The sequence below is a fragment of the Cherax quadricarinatus genome, chromosome 16, assembly GCF_038502225.1.
Source record: "Cherax quadricarinatus isolate ZL_2023a chromosome 16, ASM3850222v1, whole genome shotgun sequence".
Lineage (NCBI taxonomy): Eukaryota > Metazoa > Arthropoda > Malacostraca > Decapoda > Parastacidae > Cherax > Cherax quadricarinatus.
In genome coordinates this window covers 36,716,235-36,736,350 of record NC_091307.1, presented here as the reverse complement: position 1 = coordinate 36,736,350, position 20,116 = coordinate 36,716,235, and the positions used below count along the sequence as shown (strand labels likewise).

Sequence of the window (20,116 nt, the reverse complement as noted above, 5' to 3'; positions counted from 1 at the left end):
TTACATATTTCATCATTTCGTTTACTTGCTTTCCTGCCAGTTCTCTGTCCCACGGAGCCTCCTGCAGGAAGTTCCTCAACCCTATGTAGTCCCCTCTTTTATAGTCATGCTTTTCCCATTCAACTCCTGTTACTCTCTCCACTTGCAACTCTACTATGTATTCAAAGCACAGAACCACGTGGTCACTAGCTCCTAGGGGACTCTCATATGTGATGTCCTCAATGTCTGAACTTCCCAGGGTGAACACAAGGTCCTATCTTGCTGGTTCATCCTCCCCTCTCACTCTGGTAGTGTTCCTAACATGTTGGTGCATGAGATTTTCCAGCACCACATCCAACATCTTGGCTGTCTATGTGGCTCCAGGTTTCCAAGTCAATCTCCCTGTGGTTGAAATCCCCCATAACCAGCAACTTTGCTCTGCTGGAGTGAGCTCTTCTTGCCACCTCAGCAAGCGTGTCCACCATTGCTCTGTTGCTCTCTTCATATTCCTCTCTTGGCCTCCTGCAGTTCTGTGGTGGATTATACATCACTGCAATGACCACCTTGTGCTCCCCAGACTGTAGCCTCTTTATCCCGTCTCGTCTATGCTTCCTATTTTCTCGAATTTCCATCTGTTTTTTACGAGCAGTGCAACCCCTCCTCCCCCTCTGCCCCTTCTATCTTTCCTCATGATCTGGTATCCTGGTGGGAAGATTGCATCTGTTATTGTCTCCGTTAGTTTTGTTTCTGTAACTGCTATGATGTCTGGGGACTTCTCATTGATTCTTTCTTGACATTCCTTATGTTTATTCGTTAATCCATCCGAATTTGTGTACCAAACCTTCAACTTCTGTTCTAATACTGTAACTGTGGTGCGGGGGGTGGGAACAGAGGGATCGGTGTGTGATGGTTGGTTTGGATTGTTCAGTTGCCTTGGGGGTGTCGTGGCTGGAGTCCTTCTGCAGGTGTTTCTGGGGGTGTGCTTGTCCGTCCACCTGTTCCTGGGTTATTCTGCTCTCCTTTTTCATTTCCTCCCATTCCTCCTTTCGTTTTTGCACTCTCTCTTTCAGTATCATCCTTTCCTCCTGTGTTCTGTCTCGATCGAGGTACACACTCATGAACTCCTGTTTGCCTCTCAGCAGTGCTTTCTCCTGCAGGATCATGGTTCGGGTTGATTCTGCCTTGAAAATTACTTTGAGAGGCCGATTCCTTTTCTTTGTGAACCACCCGATTCTCCGAAAATTTGCCACCTGGGTTATTACAACCCAGGATTCCAAATGGCCTGTTACCCCGGGTGTAATGGGAGCAAATAAACACAGTAGAAAAAGTTTAGACTTATATTATCCTTCACCAATTTATAACAGCAATATGTACACTATGTACAGTGATAAGTATAGTGCACTCCACGGTAAGCAAAGCAGAAATAGAACCCACAAGATAGCAGACCGTGCTTCAACCAGCTCTAGAATGGGAATGACAAGGGCAGACAGGAGAGCGGTACCCACATAACCTCTGCGACTGCCAAAACCATCTTCTTATTGGCTAGAACCTGGTCACTAGTTGAACGACGGGGCCCCATCATCAACTCTTAGCAACCTGGTTCGCTGGTTGGGGGAGATAGCCTGTAAATGAGGGTGTGTACATGCGCCGAATAAAGGTTACGTACTCTTTGCATGCCACACCCCCACCCCGAGAAGGCTCAGGATTAGGCTGCCACCTCCCAGTGGTAACCGTGCCGCCATGGCACAAAATAATGGGACCGCCTTTCCTCTCCACCATCCAACTCTTTGATAGAGCTCAGCTTTTCTCGTGACCAAAAGCCAAACTCTAAACTTAGAGTGAGACAGCAGTCAGACAGGCTAGCATAGGTCCAAGATACAGGCGGACGGTAGCCCGCATCCCCTCACTAAAAAAAAAACCCCACACCAGGGGATAAAAAAAAAGAGCATGAAAAGGGGTTACCACAAATAACATCCTAACCTAAATAATATATTATACTCTAGATAAAGAGTCTGCCAACATATTTTCTTTGCCGGCAATATATTTAATAGACAGATTATAGGGTTGCAGCCTTAGCGTCCATCGCATAAGCCTTGTGTTGTGGTTCTTCATGGCTTGGAGATATACTAGAGGATTGTGATCACTGTAGACTGACCACCTGCGATGTCTGGCCCACATAAACATCGAAATGCTCCAAAGCCAGTACCAGCGCGAGGGCTTCTTTTTCAATGGTAGAATAAGCCCTCTGATGCGGCAGGAACTTTGCTATAAAGTATGCTACAGGCTGCAACTCCTTGTTCCCGATTTGTAATAGTACTGCCCCAACCCCAGACTCACAAGCATCAACCTGTAATGAAAAAGGTTTGGAGAAGTCTGGAGACAAGAGAATGGGTGCAGTACACAATAATCTTTTTGCTTTATTAAAAGCAGTGTTACAGTCTGACGTCCAATTAAAGGGAACTTTATGACTGGTAAGAGAGGTAAGAGGGGCTACAATATCTGAGAAATTCTTACAGAATCTTCTGTAAAATCCTATCATGCCTAGGAAACATTGAAGAGATTTCCTATCATGAGGAACTGGATAATCTTTAATAGAAAGAACTTTAGCAAGTTTAGGTGCAACTTTACCACTACCTACTTCATGGCCTAGAAAAGTGACAGTGGCCTGGCCAAAGGAAGATTTAGATAAATTAACTGTTAAATGGGAACTCTTAAAGGTCTCAAACAGAGCCTTAAGTCTAAGTAGGTGTTGATCCCAAGTATCAGACACCACAACAATATCATCTAGGTACGCTGCCGTGCCTTCAAGTCCTTTAATAGCCTGATGGATAAGTTTCTGGAATGAAGAGGGGGAATTTTTCATTCCGAAGGGTGTAACTGTGTATTGACCTCCTGGAATTACGAAGGCAGAGATTTCCTTCGCCTTATCTGTCAAAGGTACCTGATAGTAGCCTTTGAGGAGATCTAATTTGGACACAAAAGTAGCCTTACCCACAAAGTCAATTACGTCATCCAGACGAGGAAGAGGGTAAGCATCTGTAATTGTGACCTCGTTCACTTTACGGTAGTCTGTACACATACGAAACCCTCCATCAGCCTTCTTCACAAGGATGCACGGTGAAGCCCATGGACTAGATGACTCCTCCACTAAACCATGCTTTAACAAAAATTCTACTTCCTGCTGAAGTAGCCTTTGCTTTTCAGGATTAGCTCTGTAGGGGGAGAGTTTAGTTGGTTTAGAGTCTCCCACATCTACATCATGGTAACCTAACGTACATTTTTTCGGCACATCCGAAAAAAATATTAGGATATGACTGTAGAAGCTCAGTTAAATTTGTTGCTTGCGTTTCAGATAATCTCTCCATTAAAGGGCTAGGATCCTTGAGGAGGACAGAATTTGAAAGTTTAATATTAATTTCAGAGATAGAGTGCAAAGAGTCAGAGTTGTCCTCAGAGGTAGAGGACATAGTCATTACTGGGACTTTATCTGGTGTACGGAAGTATTTTAATTGATTAATGTGGTAAGTTTTAGTTTTTGAGGTCTTATCAATGGGAGCTACCACATAATTTACATCAGATAATCTACTTACAATCTGCATAGGTCCCGTAAATCTAGCTTTCAAGGTGTGGCCAGGTATAGGTTCCTGCACCAACACCTTGTCTCCTGGATGGAAGGAGCGGAATTGTGCACTTCTGTCATACCTCTGTTTCATCTTCCTTTGAGCTGTCTTTAGGTTAGCCTTGGCTAACTGACGTGCCACCTGCAACCTTGAAGACGGATTGTAGAGTGTTGAACTAACGTCTTCTCCCATCCATCCTTCTTTGAGCACCCGAAGAGGACCTCGTACATTGTGCCCAAAGATCAGCTCAAAAGGACTATACCCTGTAGACTCTTGCACCGTTTCTCGTACTGAGAACAGCAACAAAGGTAGTGATTCATCCCAGTCTGTAGGGAAGTGCATGCAAAAAGTTCTCATCATTGTTTTTAATGTCTGGTGGAATCTTTCCAAGGCGCCTTGGGACTGAGGATGATAGGCAGTGGATAAGTTGTGGATTATCCCTAACCTAGTTAATACTTCCCTAAATGCTTTGGCAGTGAAGTTAGTACCTTGATCACTTTGAATAGTTTTAGGAATGCCAAAACAAGAAATGAATTTTGTTAAAGCTTTGAGAATAGCTTTAGTATTAATACTACGCATGGGAATTGCTTCAGGATATCTGGTTACTTTATCCATAATCGTAAATAAATACTGATTTCCAGATTTTGACCTAGGTAGTGGACCTACACAATCTATAATTAAATCTGCAAAAGGTTCTCCATCAGCAGGTATAGGTTGGAGAGGTGCAGGTTTAATGGAATGTCCAGGTTTTCCAACTTGCTGACATTTTCGGCAACACCTAATATGATTCTTCACATCTTTCTTTAATTTTGGCCAATAAAATTCTTTTGTGATTCTATACAAGGTTTTTGTAATTCCTAAGTGACCTCCTAATGACGTATTATGAGCTTTATTTAATATTTGAGGTCTATACTTCGTTGGAACCACTAACCTGTCATACAATTGCCGGCCCTCTATCTCCTTACCAGTCTCAGTGCAGATCAAATAATCGTTTTTAACTTCATACTTGACCGGATGACCCAAAGAGGATTTACCCATGGCTGCCTCAAAAGCGAATTTTAAAGAAGGGTCCTTTCGTTGTTCCTCCCGGAAGGACAGTCCCTCGGGCATGGAAACAGAGACATCTGGCAATCCTGCAACCTGGGAATAGGAAGGCTTGATCGGGGTCTGTTCACTTGATCTACGAGGCTCTGGCCAGTTTTCCTCGTAAAACAATGTGGCTATTCCGAGATCGGAGTCGTCCAAGGATAGGTCAACATTCTCTCTAGACAACCCTTGGAATGTTGCCCGAGTTATGGCTAACACCGGAGAAGAATTAATCATTATAGGTTCAGGACACGAACTAACAGTAGTAATGTTATTACCCAGTTATAACACTGCATCTTTCATGGGGAATCCTTTTGAGACACCTACAGTCAAGTACCCAGTGTAATATTTGCACTGTACATAAATTTTATGCAAAGGAACAGAATATATAGCTCCTCCATATGCTTCCAATAAAACGGAGGAATTCAAAGAAGTATTCTCTGAAAGGGGTAATATTCCCTCTCTTACAAGTGAGCAATATGCTCCAGTATCTCTAAAGGTCTTTACCTTAGTTGTTTCTGAGTTTTCCTGAAGGGAAATAAGACTTTTGCAATAATAAGGGGCCATACCTTTTTCTACTTCTCTAGGGGACATGTTACTAGGGATATTAGAGATTTTCCCAATAGGTTGGGGTTTATGGGGGCAGTTGGAACTGATGTGACCTACTTTATTGCACCTGAAGCAGACGACAGGCTTGCCCTTTACTCCCTGTTGACGTTGCAAATGGTGTCGTTCTGGCTGGTGTCTCTCTGGATACTGTTGTCGAGATGCACCATGAGTAGTTTGCCTCTCCGCAGGTGGACCATATGTTGAGAAGCGTGGCTCACCAGGTGGCTTAGTTGGCTGACGTAGACGTTCTCCCTCCGGCTGGCACTTCATTCTCCAAGGTTGACGATCTCTGCTGATGCCAGGCTGTTGAAAAGAGAGACGGGACCGCTCGGACAAGGAGCGGTTAGTTTCGAAGGTATCAGCCAACCTGGCTGCCTCCAATGCAGTGGTTAAGTCACGATCCTGCAGAAAGACTCGAACCTCTGGTCCCACAGACTCCAGCAGGTTATCAATCAGAATAAGCTGCACCAGCTCCTCAAAGGTAGAGACACCACTTGCTTTATACCAGCTGGTAAAAGCTTTGGTTTGCTGTCTCACAAAGTCGACTAGGGATTGACCAAGCTGTCGTCTGCCCAATTTGAAACTCTTGCGGTATTTGGCTGGGATACACGTATATGCTCCCAACACTGTGGTCTTCACTACTTGATAATCAGAAAATTCAACATCATTTAATACTGACGTGAATTCTTGTGCCTTACCCAATAATGCTGTATGAACCAACGATGCCCAATGCTGTTCCGGCCACCTCAAGGCTCGAGCCTGATTTTCGAGGCTTTCGAAAAATTGCTCTGGTTCGGCCTCATTGAAGAGGGGAACAAACTGTACTGCTTTCTGTAAACTAAAATTATTTACAGAATGCGAAAACTGCCTCCTTTCTCTTTCCCTATCAAATTCTTCCCTTGCGAATGCTCTCTGTTCCCTAGTTTGCTCAAGATTGATTTTTGCCAGCTCAAGTGCCAACGACGCTGATTCACCCTGAGACAACCCAGCTGCACTATACTGACCATTTTGTTCCGTAGGTGTATCATCTTCCTCCTGCGAGAACATAGGAGTTTTTGCCCCAGCTCCCGTAGAGGGAGGAGTCTGATGTGCCATCTCTTCTTCTATAAGTTTGTCACCAATCAGTGAACGCAGTTGCGCAGCTGTGAGAGTGCGTTTGTATGTAATGCCAATGGAACGAGCAATTTGCCAACAACGCTGTAGGGACAATTTATAGGGACAATTTAGGTAGGTTATGCAAAGTATATGCCGACACCAGACGTCTGACTCGTCTAGGTGGCATAAGTTATTCGCTATGCACAGTACGATTGCAGAATACCCCAACGTAACACGTTATTTTGCAGAACACGCTTAGCTATGCACAATACGATTGCAGAATACGCATACAAGCAAAGCTGACTGCAAAATTCTCCACACCGAACAGGCTAGTAACAACTGACACGCAAAATTTGTAAAGCAATGCCAGACAGCAAGCTGCACAATGTTCCTGCTACGAGCTTCACCTTAAGCTCAACCGTTTCTCTAAGTCCAGCTCCAGCTCTCGGACAGGCTACCCATATTACAACCCAGGATTCCAAATGGCCTGTTACCCCGGGTGTAATGGGAGCAAATAAACACAGTAGAAAAAGTTTAGACTTATATTATCCTTCACCAATTTATAACAGCAATATGTACACTATGTACAGTGATAAGTATAGTGCACTCCACGGTAAGCAAAGCAGAAATAGAAGCCACAAGATAGCAGACCGTGCTTCAACCAGCTCTAGAATGGGAATGACAAGGGCAGACAGGAGAGCGGTACCCACATAACCTCTGCGATTGCCAAAACCATCTTCTTATTGGCTAGAACCTGGTCACTAGTTGAACGACGGGGCCCCATCATCAACTCTTAGCAACCTGGTTCGCTGGTTGGGGGAGATAGCCTGTAAATGAGGGTGTGTACATGCGCCGAATAAAGGTTACGTACTCTTTGCATGCATGTCTCCCTCGCCTATCACCTTCGTGATACCTTCAATCACTTTTTTCTCCTCCTGCTTTCTTTCATTATAAGTTTCCCCTTTAACTTCGTCTAGCCCATAGACAAAAACTGATCTCTCCCTTTCCACCTCCCACTATGACTCCCATTGCATCCTCTGAGGTGTTTTAGTTCCTTCCCGTGAAGTGTTCCTTTCTTCAGTCCCTTCCCTAGCTATGGCCCGTATGCTCATTGGTTTGTCCTTCCTGCTCACCTGTTCCTGGCCCCCACAAGTGTCTGGTAAGGTCCCTGCACATGTCCTAGTTCCTTTTATGTCTTCCAACCTCTCATTCTGTCCTAGTGTGCTCCCTGTCTTTGTTTTGTCCCCAAGTGGGTTTGACAGGACCTGTGTGTGTGAGTGTGCGTGTGTGTGCATGTGTACTCACCTAATTGTACTCACCTAGTTGAAGTTGCAGGGGTCAAGTCCAAGCTCCTGGCCCCGCCTCTTCATTGGTCGCTACTAGATCACTCTCCTTGAACCGTGAGTTTTATCATACCTCTGCTTAAAGCTATGTATGGATCCTGCCTCCACTACATCGCTTCCCAAACTATTCCACTTCCTGACTACTCTGTGGCTGAAGAAATACTTACTAACATCCCTGTGATTCATCTGTGTCTTCAACTTCCAACTGTGTCCCCTTATTGCTGTGTCCCATCTCTAGAACATCCTGTCTGTATCCACCTTGTCAATTCCTCTCAGTATTGTGTATGTCGTTATCACGTCCCCCCTATCTTTCCTGTCCTCCAGTGTCGTCAGGTTAATTTTCCTTAATCTCTCCTCGTAGGACATACCTCTTAGCTCTGGAACTAGTCTTGTTGCAAACCTTTGCGCTTTCTCTAGTTTCTTTACGTGCTTGGCTAGGTGTGGGTTCCAAACTGGTGCCGCATGCTCCAATATGGGCCTAACGTACACGGTGTACAGGGTCCTGAACGATTCCTTATTAAGATGTCGGAATGCTGTTCTGAGGTTTGCCAGGCGCCCATATGCTGCAACAGTTATTTGGTTGATGTGCGCTTCAGGAGATGTGCCTGGTGTTATACTCACCCCAAGATCTTTTTCCTTGAGTGAGGTTTGTAGTCTCTGGTGCCCTAGATTGTACTCCGTCTGCGGTCTTCTTTGCCCTTCCCCAATCTTCATGACTTTGCACTTGATGCGGTTGAACTCCAGGAGCCAATTGCTGGACCAGGTCTGCAGCCTGTCCAGATCCCTTTGTAGTTCTGCCTGGTCCTCGTCTGATTGAATTCTTCTCATCAACTTCATGTGATCTGCAAACAGAGACACCTCGGAGTCTATTCCTTCCGTCATGTCGTTCACAAATACCAGAAACAGTACTGGTCCTAGGACTGACCCCTGTGGGACCCCGGTGGCCACAGGTGCCCACTCTGACACCTCGCCACGTACCATGACTCGCTGCTGTCTTCCTGACAAGTATTCCCTGATCCATTGTAGTGCCTTCTCTGCTATCCCTGCTTGGTCCTCCAGTTTTTGCACTAATCTCTTGTGTGGAACTGTGTCAAACGCCTTCTTGCAGTCCAAGAAAATGCAATCCACCCACCTCTCTCTCTCTTGTCTTACTGCTGTCACCATGTCATAGAACTCCAGTAGGTTTGTGACACAGGATTTCCCATCCCTGAAACCATGTTGGCTGCTGTTGATGAGATCATTCCTTTCTAGGTGTTCCACCACTCTTCTCCTGATATCATTCTCCATGACTTTGCATACTATACACGTCAGTGACACTGGTCTGTAGTTTAGTGCTTCATGTCTGTCTCCTTTTTTAAAGATTGGGACTACATTTGCTGTCTTCCATGCCTCAGGCAATCTCCCCATTGCCTTTGTGGTATCTAGCTCACTCAGAAGCCTCTTCACTTCTTCCTAGGTTGTATGTACTGTATGCAGCACTTGGTGGTGTGCCCCACCTCTCCGTCTTTCTGGAGCCCCTTCTGTCTCCTCTGTGAACACTTCTTTGAATCTCTTGTTGAGTTCCTCACATACTTCACAGTCATTTCTTGTTGTCTCTCCTCCTTCCTTCCTTAGCCTGATTACTTGGTCCTTGACTGTTGTTTTCCTCCTGATGTGGCTGTATAACAGCTTCGAGTCAGATTTGGCTTTTGCTGCTATGTCGTTTTCATATTGTCGTTGGGCCTCCCTTCTTATCTGTGCATATTCATTTCTGGCTCTACGACTGCTCTCCTTATTCTCCTGGGTCCTTTGCCTTCTATATTTCTTCCATTCCCTAGCACACTTGGTTTTTGCCTCCCTGCACCTTTGGGTGAACCATGGGCTCATCATGGCTTTTTCATTAATCCTGTTACCCTTGGGTACAAACCTCTCCTCAGCCTCCTTGCACATTGTTGCTACATATTTCATCATCTCATTAACTGGCTTCCCTGCCAGTTCTCTGTCCTACTGAACCCCATTCAAGAAGTTCCTCATACCCGTGTAGTCCCCTTTCTTGTAGTTTCGCTTTATTCGTCCTGGCCTTCCTGCTTCCCCCTCCATTTGTAGCCCTACTGTGTATTCGAAGCTTAAAACCACATGATCGCTGGCCCCAAGGGGTCTTTCATATGTGATGTCCTCAATATCTGCACTACTCAAGGTGAATACTAGGTCCAGTCTTGCTGGTTCATCTTCTCCTCTCTCTCTTGTAGTGTCCCTTGCGAGTTGGTACATAAAGTTTTCCAGTACCACCTCCATCATCTTAGCCCTCCATGTGTCTTGGCCCCCATGTGGCTCCAAGTTCTCCCAATCAATCTCATTGTGGTTAAAGTCACCCATGATCAAGAGCTTTGCCCTGCATGCATGAGCTCTTCTGGCGACTGCAGCCAGTGTGTCAACCATCGCTCTATTGCTCTCGTCATACTCTTGCCTTGGCCTCCTGCTGTTCTGTGGTGGGTTATACTTCACTGTAATTACCACCTTGTGACGTCCAGAGTGAAGTGTTCCCGCTATGTAATCACTTGCTTCTCCGCTGTCTCCTCTCTCCAGCTCATCAAAATTCCATCGGTTTTTGATCAGCAGTGCCACCCCTCCACCCTCCCCTGTTCCCTCTGTCTTTCCTCAGGATCTGGTATCCCATTGAAAAGATGGCATCTGTTATCATACCTGTTAGCTTGGTTTCTTTGAGAGCTATGATGTCCGGTGATGCCTCTTTGACTCTTTCGTGCCACTCGTCCCACTTATTATTCCATCAGCGTTTGTGTACCATACCTTCAGTTTCCTTTCCAATACTGTGGTTTGAGGGGCCTGTGATGGGTGGGAGATCTGGTAGCATACTGTGGGATTCTATAGCTGGGTGTTGGGTGGAAGCTATGAGTGTGGATTGTAGTTTGTGTTGGGATGGTGTTCTGAGGATAGTTCTGTGTGCACTTGCCCTTGCTGCTTTGTTCTGCTCTGATTGACCTCTGCTGGTTGCATCCTTGTCTCCTTTCCTAGCTCCTTTCGCTTTTTTTGTCCTCTCCCTCAGCTGCTGTCGTTCTGTTTGTGTTCTGTCTCTGTCTAGGAACACCCTCTTGTACTCTTTTGAGGATTTCAACCGTGGTTTCTTTTGGAGGATCCTGTTCCACACTGTTTCTGTCCTGAGAATCAGCTTGATCTGTCATTTTCTCCCCATCAAGTACCCCCCTATTCTCTGAAAATTTACAATCTCATCCATGTCTTCTTCATCTATTTCCATGATGATGTTCTCAGTTTTCTTTCTTTCTGCCTGTCATCTTTCAGTGTGTGTCCTTTCCTCTCTCTCCTGAAGCCCATGGATAAACACTGATTTTGCCCTTTCCTCCTCCCATTGCCTCACCCTCTGTGACTCTGGTTCCTGTCTGTACATGGTCATTTTCTCCCTTGTTTTTTCCAGTGGCTCTTGGTAGCATGGTTGTGCTTCTGCATTTGACCTATCACCCTCTCCACCTGCACACAGCTGCTCTTCCCTTTCACTTCTTGGCCCTTCTTGGCAGGTTGATATGACCTTAGCATAATTCATATCTCCTTCCTTCCTGTTCGGCCTCTCAGTTTCATATGCTGTGTCTTCTCTGGTCAATGCCCCTGAAACTTGCTTCAGCCTTTTTACCTCATCTTCTAGGACCCTTATCCTGGTTACTGCAGTTTCGACTTGTGCCTCCCAATTCTTCTTCTCCTTCTCAAACCTATTCTCTAATTTCACAAAAAGCTGTCTCCATTTTTTCAGAAAACTCTCCTAATTTTCTCTCCCACTCTTGTTCCATCCTTTTCCACTGCTCCTCCATCCACTCCTCCCTACCAGAACCATTCTCATCTGATCCCTGGTTCTTTGAGTCCCCACCATTTTTTTTCCTTTTTTTGAAAGAGAAAAGAGTGAGAGAGAGAAAGAGAGAGTGAGAAGGGAAAAGGGGAGAGAGAGAGAGTAAGAGAGAGAAGGGAAAGGTAGGAGGGGGAGAGTGAGAAGGGAAAAGGGAGGAGAGAGAGAGCGAGCGAGAGAGAGAGAGAGAGAGAGAGAGAGAGAGAGAGAGAGAGAGAGAGAGAGAGAGAGAGAGAGAGAGAGAGAGAGAGAGAGAGGGCAAAGAGAGGGGAGAGACAGGGGGAGAGACATGGGAGAAGGTGAGAGAGGGGAGAGATGGAAGAAAGGGGAGAGAGAGGGGATAGGGGGAGAGAGGGGGGATGGAAGAGAGAGAGGGAAGAGAGAGGATAGGGGGAGAGAGAGGATAGGGGGGAGAGAGGGGAGAAGGGGGAGAGGGCAGAGAGAGGGGGCAAAGAGAGGGGAGAGAAAGGGGGAGAGACATGGGAGAAGGAGGAGATAGGGGGAGGTGGAAGAGAGAGAGGGGATAGAGAGGATAGGGGGAGAGAGATGGGAAATGGGAGAGGGGAGAGATAATGAGAGGGGGAGAGATGTTAGAGGGAGGAGGTGTTAGAGGGAAGAGATGTTAGAAGGGAGATATGTTAGAGGGGAGAGATGGGAGAGGGAAGAGTGATAGGCAAAGAGAGGGATAGGTAGAGAGAGATAGGTAGAGAGAGATAGGTAGAGAGAGAGAAAGGTAGTGAGAGAGATAGGTAGAGAGAGATAGGTAGAGAGATAGGTAGAGAGAGGTAGAGATAAATGGTATTGAGAGAGAGAGAAAGAGAAGGGTGGATAGTGGCATGTTAGAGGGAGGGGATTTCAGGCCAGTTAACAGGAAGGTGTGAAATCCTGTGTATGTGTGTGTGTGTGCGTGTGTACTACAGCTTTTACAAGTGCCTGACTGCATGTTCCTGTGTGTGTGTGTGTGTGTGTGTGTGTGTGTGTACTCACCTAGTTGTACTCACCTAGTTGAGGTTGCGGGGGTCGAGTCCGAGCTCCTGGCCCCGCCTCTTCACTGATCGCTACTAGGTCACTCTCCCTGAGCCATGAGCTTTATCATACCTCTGCTTAAAGCTATGTATGGATCCTGCCTCCACTACATCGCTTCCCAAACTATTCCACTTACTGACTACTCTGTGGCTGAAGAAATACTTCCTAACATCCCTGTGATTCATCTGTGTCTTCAGCTTCCAACTGTGTCCCCTTGTTACTGTGTCCAATCTCTGGAACATCCTGTCTTTGTCCACCTTGTCAATTCCTCTCAGTATTTTGTATGTCGTTATCATGTCCCCCCTATCTCTCCTGTCCTCCAGTGTCGTCAGGTTGATTTCCCTTAACCTCTCCTCGTAGGACATACCTCTTAGCTCTGGGACTAGTCTTGTTGCAAACCTTTGCACTTTCTCTAGTTTCTTCACGTGCTTGGCTAGGTGTGGGTTCCAAACTGGTGCCGCATACTCCAATATGGGCCTAACATACACGGTGTACAGGGTCCTGAATGATTCCTTATTAAGATGTCGGAATGCTGTTCTGAGGTTTGCTAGGCGCCCATATGCTGCAGCAGTTATTTGGTTGATGTTCGCTTCAGGAGATGTGCCTGGTGTTATACTCACCCCAAGATCTTTTTCCTTGAGTGAGGTTTGTAGTCTCTGGCCCCCTAGACTGTACTCCGTCTGCGGCCTTCTTTGCCCTTCCCCAATCTTCATGACTTTGCACTTGGTGGGATTGAACTCCCGGAGCCAATTGCTGGACCAGGTCTGCAGCCTGTCCAGATCCCTTTGTAGTTCTGCCTGGTCTTCGATCGAGTGAATTCTTCTCATCAACTTCACGTCATCTGCAAACAGGGACACCTCAGAGTCTATTCCTTCCGTCATGTCGTTCACAAATACCAGAAACAGCACTGGTTCTAGGACTGACCCCTGCGGGACCCCGCTGGTCACAGGTGCCCACTCTGACACCTCGCCACGTACCATGACTCGCTGCTGTCTTCCTGACAAGTATTCCCTGATCCATTGTAGTGCCTTCCCTGTTATCCCTGCTTGGTCCTCCAGTTTTTGCACCAATCTCTTGTGTGGAACTGTGTCAAACGCCTTCTTCCAGTCCAAGAAAATGCAACCCACCCACCCCTCTCTCTCTTGTCTTACTGCTGTCACCATGTCATAGAACTCCAGTAGGTTTGTGACACAGGATTTCCCATCCCTGAAACCATGTTGGCTGCTGTTGATGAGATCATTCCTTTCTAGGTGTTCCACCACTCTTCTCCTGATAATCTTCTCCATGATTTTGCATACTATACATGTCAGTGACACTGGTCTGTAGTTTAATGCTTCATGTCTGTCTCTTTTTTTAAAGATTGGGTCTACATTTGCTGTCTTCCATGCCTCAGGCAATCTCCCTGTTTCGATAGATGTATTGAATATTGTTGTTAGGGGTACGCATAGTGCCTCTGCTCCCTCTCTCAATACCCATGGGGAGATGTTATCTGGCCCCATTGCCTTTGAGGTATCTAGCTCACTCAGAAGCCTCTTCACTTCTTCCTCGGTTGTGTGCACTGTGTACAGCACTTGGTGGTGTGCCCCACCTCTCCGTCTTTCTGGAGTCCCTTCTGTCTCCTCTGTAAACACTGCTTTGAATCTCTTGTTGAGTTCTTCACATACTTCACGGTCATTTCTTGTTGTCTCTCCTCCTTCCTTCCTTAGCCTGATTACCTGGTCCTTGACTGTTGTTTTCCTCCTGATGTGGCTGTACAACAGTTTCGGGTCAGATTTGGCTTTCGCTGCTATGTGTGTGTGTGTGTGTGTGTGTGTGTGTGTGTGTGTGTGTGTGTGTGTGTGTGTGTGTGTGTGTGTGTGTGTATGTGTGTGTGTGTGTGTGTGTGTGTGTGTATGTGTGTGCCCCCACTTCTAAGTATTCATACTGCTAATAAATACCAGTAGTAATACCAGTAATTCTAAAACTACCAATAGTAATTCTAACACTTATCAATTCTCCTTATAAAACACAGAAAGTAACTAGGTTGTAAAATTTAGCTTGTCTCAGCTTCTAGGAGTGTCTGACGTTACCCCTCGCTAGGCTGCTCTCCTCCTCACACTCTCGTCACCCCTATCTTCACCCTACCTATGCTGTCTCTACTCTAATTCTGGTAATAGCTTGCAGGAATGAGTGACCAGTATCTAACAGTGATGTAAGACCAGAATCCAGAACCCGACAACATGCAACCACAATAGGTGAGCAATACTTGTGCTGGCAGTGGTGCGGTGACAGGTTGGCAGATGCTGATGACGCAGTCGTCGTACATATGCCTTCTATCACTATTTTGAAAATCCTTCACCTGTGACGTTTATAACTATATGCTCTTACATCCCGCATTCCTCAAGTGATTTCACTTTTCACTTATGATAGGCCTACTCATGCCACTTTCCCTTATTATATATATTTTTTTCCTTTCTCCTTTTGCTTATTAACTTTTTCACTCTCACTCTATGGTTCCCCACATTTCACTTGTTAACCAATCTCTCGTAATTCTTGAACACCCGCTTCTACACTCACTTTGATCTTTGTATATTTGAATCTGTGTAGCAACAGGTGCTTACTAGGCCAATAACGGTTTGGCACTTTGAAATAATAATGATTTCAGGCTCCCTCTAGACTTTTTTTTAACTAATAACTTTAGTTATCACTCGTAGTATTGTTCACTGACGTTGTCACTGCCACTGATTACTGCTAGCAGCTACTGCACACCTTAAAAACACTAAGGGTCTTGGAGCCTTGTGCACCCACGTCTGCGTGAATGTGTGTCTGTGTGTGTGTGTGTGTGTGTGCATGTGTGTGTGTGCACATGTGTGTGTACTCACCTAGTTGTACTCACCTAGTTGAGGTTGCGGGGGTCGAGTCCGAGCTCCTGGCCCCGCCTCTTCACTGATCGCTACTAGGTCACTCTCCCTGAGCCGTGAGCTTTATCATACCTCTGCTTAAAGCTATGTATGGATCCTGCCTCCACTACATCGCTTCCCAAACTATTCCACTTACTGACTACTCTGTGGCTGAAGAAATACTTCCTAACATCCCTGTGATTCATCTGTGTCTTCAACTTTCAACTGTGTCCCCTTGTTACTGTGTCCAATCTCTGGAACATCCTGTCTTTGTCCACAATGTCAATTCCTCTCAGTATTTTGTATGTCGTCATCATGTCCCTCCTATCTCTCCTGCCCTCCAGTGTCGTCAGGTTGATTTCCCTTAACCTCTCCTCGTAGGACATACCTCTTAGCTCTGGGACTAGCCGTGTTGCAAACCTTTGCACTTTCTCTAGTTTCTTTACGTGCTTGGCTAGGTGTGGGTTCCAAACTGGTGCCGCATACTCCAATATGGGCCTAACGTACACGGTGTACAGGGTCCGGAACGATTCCTTATTAAGATGTCGGAATGCTGTTCTGAGGATTGCTAGGCGCCCATATGCTGCAGCCGTTATTTGGTTGATGTGCGCTTCAGGAGATGTGCCTGGTGTTATACTCACCCCAAGATCTTTTTTCTTGAGTGAGGTTTGTAGTCTCTGGCCCCCTAGACTGTACTCCGTCTGCGGTCTTCTTTGCCCTTCCCCAATCTTCATGACTTTGCACTTAGTGGGATTGAACTCCAGGAGCCAATTGCTGGACCAGGTCTGCAGCCTGTCCAGATCCCTTTGTAGTTCTGCCTGGTCTTCGATCGAATGAATTCTTCTCTTCAACTTCACGTCATCTGCAAACAGGGACACCTCGGAGTCTATTCCTTCTGTCATGTCGTTCACAAATACCAGAAACAGCACTGGTCCTATGACTGACCTCTGTGGGACCCCGCTGGTCTCAGGTGCCCACTCTGACACCTTACCACGTACCATGACTCGCTGCTGTCTTCCTGTCAAGTATTCCCTGATCCATTGCAGTGCCTTCCCTGTTATCCCTGCCTGGTCCTCCTGTTTTTGCACTAATCTCTTGTGTGGAACTGTGTCAAACGCCTTCTTGCAGTCCTAGAAAATGCAATCCACCCACACCTCTCTCTCTTGTTTTACTGCTGTCACCATGTTATAGAACTGCAGTAGGTTTGTGACACAGGATTTACCATCCCTGAAACCATTTTTGCTGCTGTTGATGAGATCATTCCTTTCTAGGTGTTCCACCAATCTTCTTCTGATAATCTTCTCCATGACCTTGCATACTATACATGTCAGTGACACTGGTCTGTAGTTTAGTGCTTCATGTCTGTCTCTTTTTTTTAAAGATTGGGAGTACATTTGATGTCTTCCATGCCTCAGGCTATCTCCCTGTTTCGATAGATGTATTGAATATTGTTGTTAGGGGTACACATAACGCCTCTGCTCCCTCTCTCAGGACCCATGGGGAGATGTTATCTGGCCCCATTGCCTTTGAGTGTGTGTGTGTGTGTACTCACCTAGTTGTACTCACCTAGTTGAGGTTGCGGGGGTCGAGTCCGAGCTCCTGGTCCCGCCTCTTCACTGATCGCTACTAGGTCACTCTCCCTGAGCCGTGAGCTTTATCATACCTCTGCTTAAAGCCATGTATGGATCCTGCCTCCACTACATCGCTTCCCAAACTATTCCACTTACTGACTACTCTGTGGCTGAAGAAATACTTCCTAACATCCCTGTGATTCATCTGTGTCTTCAGCTTCCAACTGTGTCCCCTTGTTACTGTGTCCAATCTCTGGAACATCCTGTCTTTGTCCACCTTGTCAATTCCTCTCAGTATTTTGTATGTCGTTATCATGTCCCCCCTATCTTTTCTGTCCTCCAGTGTCATCAGGTTGATTTCCCTTAACCTCTCCTCGTAGGACATACCTCTTAGCTCTGGGACTAGTCTTGTTGCAAACCTTTGCACTTTCTCTAGTTTCTTCACGTGCTTGGCTAGGTGTGGGTTCCAAACTGGTGCCGCATACTCCAATGTGGGCCTAACGTACACGGTGTACAGGGTCCTGAATGATTCCTTATTAAGATGTCGGAATGCTGTTCTGAGGTTTGCCAGGCGCCCATATGCTGCAGCAGTTATTTGGTTGATGTGCGCTTCAGGAGATGTGCCTGGTGTTATACTCACCCCAAGATCTTTTTCCTTGAGTGAGGTTTGTAGTCTCTGGCCCCCTAGACTGTACTCCGTCTGCGGTCTTCTTTGCCCTTCCCCAATCTTCATGACTTTGCACTTGGTGGGATTGAACTCCAGGAGCCAATTGCTGGACCAGGTCTGCAGCCTGTCCAGATCCCTTTGTAGTTCTGCCTGGTCTTCGATCGAGTGTGTGTGTGTGTGTGTGTGTGTGTGTGTGTGTGTGTGTGTGTGTGTGTGTGTGCGTCACCTGGACCAGCATGGATGTCAAGCTTGAATGTCAAAGGTTCAAAATTCACTACGCTCCCACTTATCGTGCGGCTGGCAGCGACATCCTGATCGCACCTCTGGCACCCACTGCTTTGTTCCAAACTCTCATACGAGATAATACGACATAATTCCTAAACAAGATTTATCGTTTTTGTTAAGGAAAATTAAAACGAAATTAACAGCGTATTTTCTCAGTTTTTTTATCTTCGTATATTTGGTAGAGCCCAATAATAAAGATTTATTCCAGTGAAATTACTGTGTTATTTATTGCCTTATGACAAAAATAATTCTAATACTATCGTCTATAATGTCTCATGTTGTATAATTTATTGATTGAATATAATTCAGTGATACTGGACTGTGCAGGGGTTGTTGTACCTGTAGTGTTGTACAAGCGGTGTTGTTCCACTTTTGTGTTTTACCACCAGTGCTCTACGACCAGTGTTCTACCACCAGTGTTCTACCACCAGTGTGTTCTACCACCAATGTGCTCTACCATCAGTGTTCTACCACTAATTTTCTACCACCAGTGTTCTACAACTCTGGTTTGACTTGGACTGACCTTTCTGTCAGCGAGGAGTCTCACCCCGCAAGTGAGGTTGGCTGGGATTCCCTCAGGAGTGGTGACTTCAGCTGGAGTGGGCAGGAAGTATGGGCAGGTGGGGCAGTGGGTACCCACTTCTGGAGTCATGTGGGCAGCACCTGGGGGAGGGAGAGAGAAAGTCACATTACACATTACCATGGTTGGAACATTACAGTCACTGGTACAACAACATGGCTGCAACAGTACTGAGGCCGCAACGATAGCTTTGCTGGTAGAATACAGTGGCTGGAACAATAACGTGACTGGAACAGTACCGTGGTTAGAACGTTACCGTCTCTAGAGCAGAACTGTAACTGGAGCAACAACGTAGTTGGATCAATACCATGGCTAGAACAACTTACAACTTAGTATGTAACAATACCGTGACTAGAACAATTCACAACTAAAGCACAATACCGAGGCTGGAACACTGCACAACATAGTCACAATATGTAGGCTGGAACAATTCACTAATAAGTCACAATACCGTAATTGGAACTACTCACAACTTGCAATATCATAGCTGGAACAATGCACAGTTAGGTCACAATACCGAGGCTGGAACAATTCATTACCAAGTTACAATACCGAGACAGGAACAATTCACAACTAAGTCACAACTCTTAGACGAAGGTCAGGAATGTTTGGGTCTGTGAAGCAGGTTTCTGGAGCCACTCGCACCATGATAATAGTCCACAATGGAACGAAACATCGTCAACATTTCTCCTTCATTTCGAGTGTTGGCTCTAAATTATTTGTTGAAAAAAAATGTGCTTAAAATCCATTATTTTTAATTTCACTCCTTCATTATGCATAAATTTCCCGACACTGGGATGAATAATGTTCATTCGTGTTCATGGTGAACATGAATTTTCCCCTTGAATAAATATTAAACATAACATTTTAAAATAATTTCATTTGTTCACCAGTTTACAGACACGTAATTATGTTCAGTCGTGTTCACACCATGAAATTTTAACACTGGTAATTATACATATTATATCCGCAGAGGCGAGTGTCAGTAATAAAAATTATATTATTTTTAATTAATTTTTTTTACGTGTTGACCTTTTTTTTTAGAATTTATGGGGATTTTTTGCTATATATTTTGGAAAGATAAAAGCGGTAGTGTAAGCGTATATAATATAGAGCTAACATTTGGAGTGAAGATTTTATCAGCTATATCTATAAATATGGCAGCTAAGTGGAGGGGGTGGTGATGTGCGGCCCACGGCTCGAGTGCGGCCCACCTGACTGCAGGATGCGGGCCGCTTTAGATTTTTTTTAGCAATTTATGTTCCTAATTAGGTAGCGCACGTGAGTCTGTACACTTGTGTACTAACAAAGTTGATTAAATTGTTTTATAAGTATCTTTTTGCTATTGCAAACCCATCGTTTTTTCAGTGTCTAGCTTTAATTCAAATAATTTAATTCAAATAACCCGCTCATGGGAGACAATCTTATGACGATGTTTCGTTCAGACTTGTACCGTGACTAGTTAATGGTCCAAGACGAATGGAAACGTCGCCATAAGTCTCAGTCTCCTGTGCATGGGTTATTTG

General features: G+C 45.5%; 1 protein-coding gene across 1 annotated transcript in view; it reads right to left on the bottom strand.

Annotated features, from left to right (window-relative positions):
- LOC128688801 (zwei Ig domain protein zig-8-like) overlaps positions 1–18,668 on the bottom strand; it is a 324,685-nt gene extending 306,017 nt beyond the window's left edge. The window contains exon 1 of the mRNA XM_070085686.1: positions 18,534–18,668. Within this exon, the coding sequence (XP_069941787.1) occupies positions 18,534–18,662 (129 nt within the window). The 5' untranslated portion in view covers positions 18,663–18,668. The remainder of the gene's footprint in view (positions 1–18,533) is intronic.
- Positions 18,669–20,116: the final 1,448 nt, after the last annotated feature.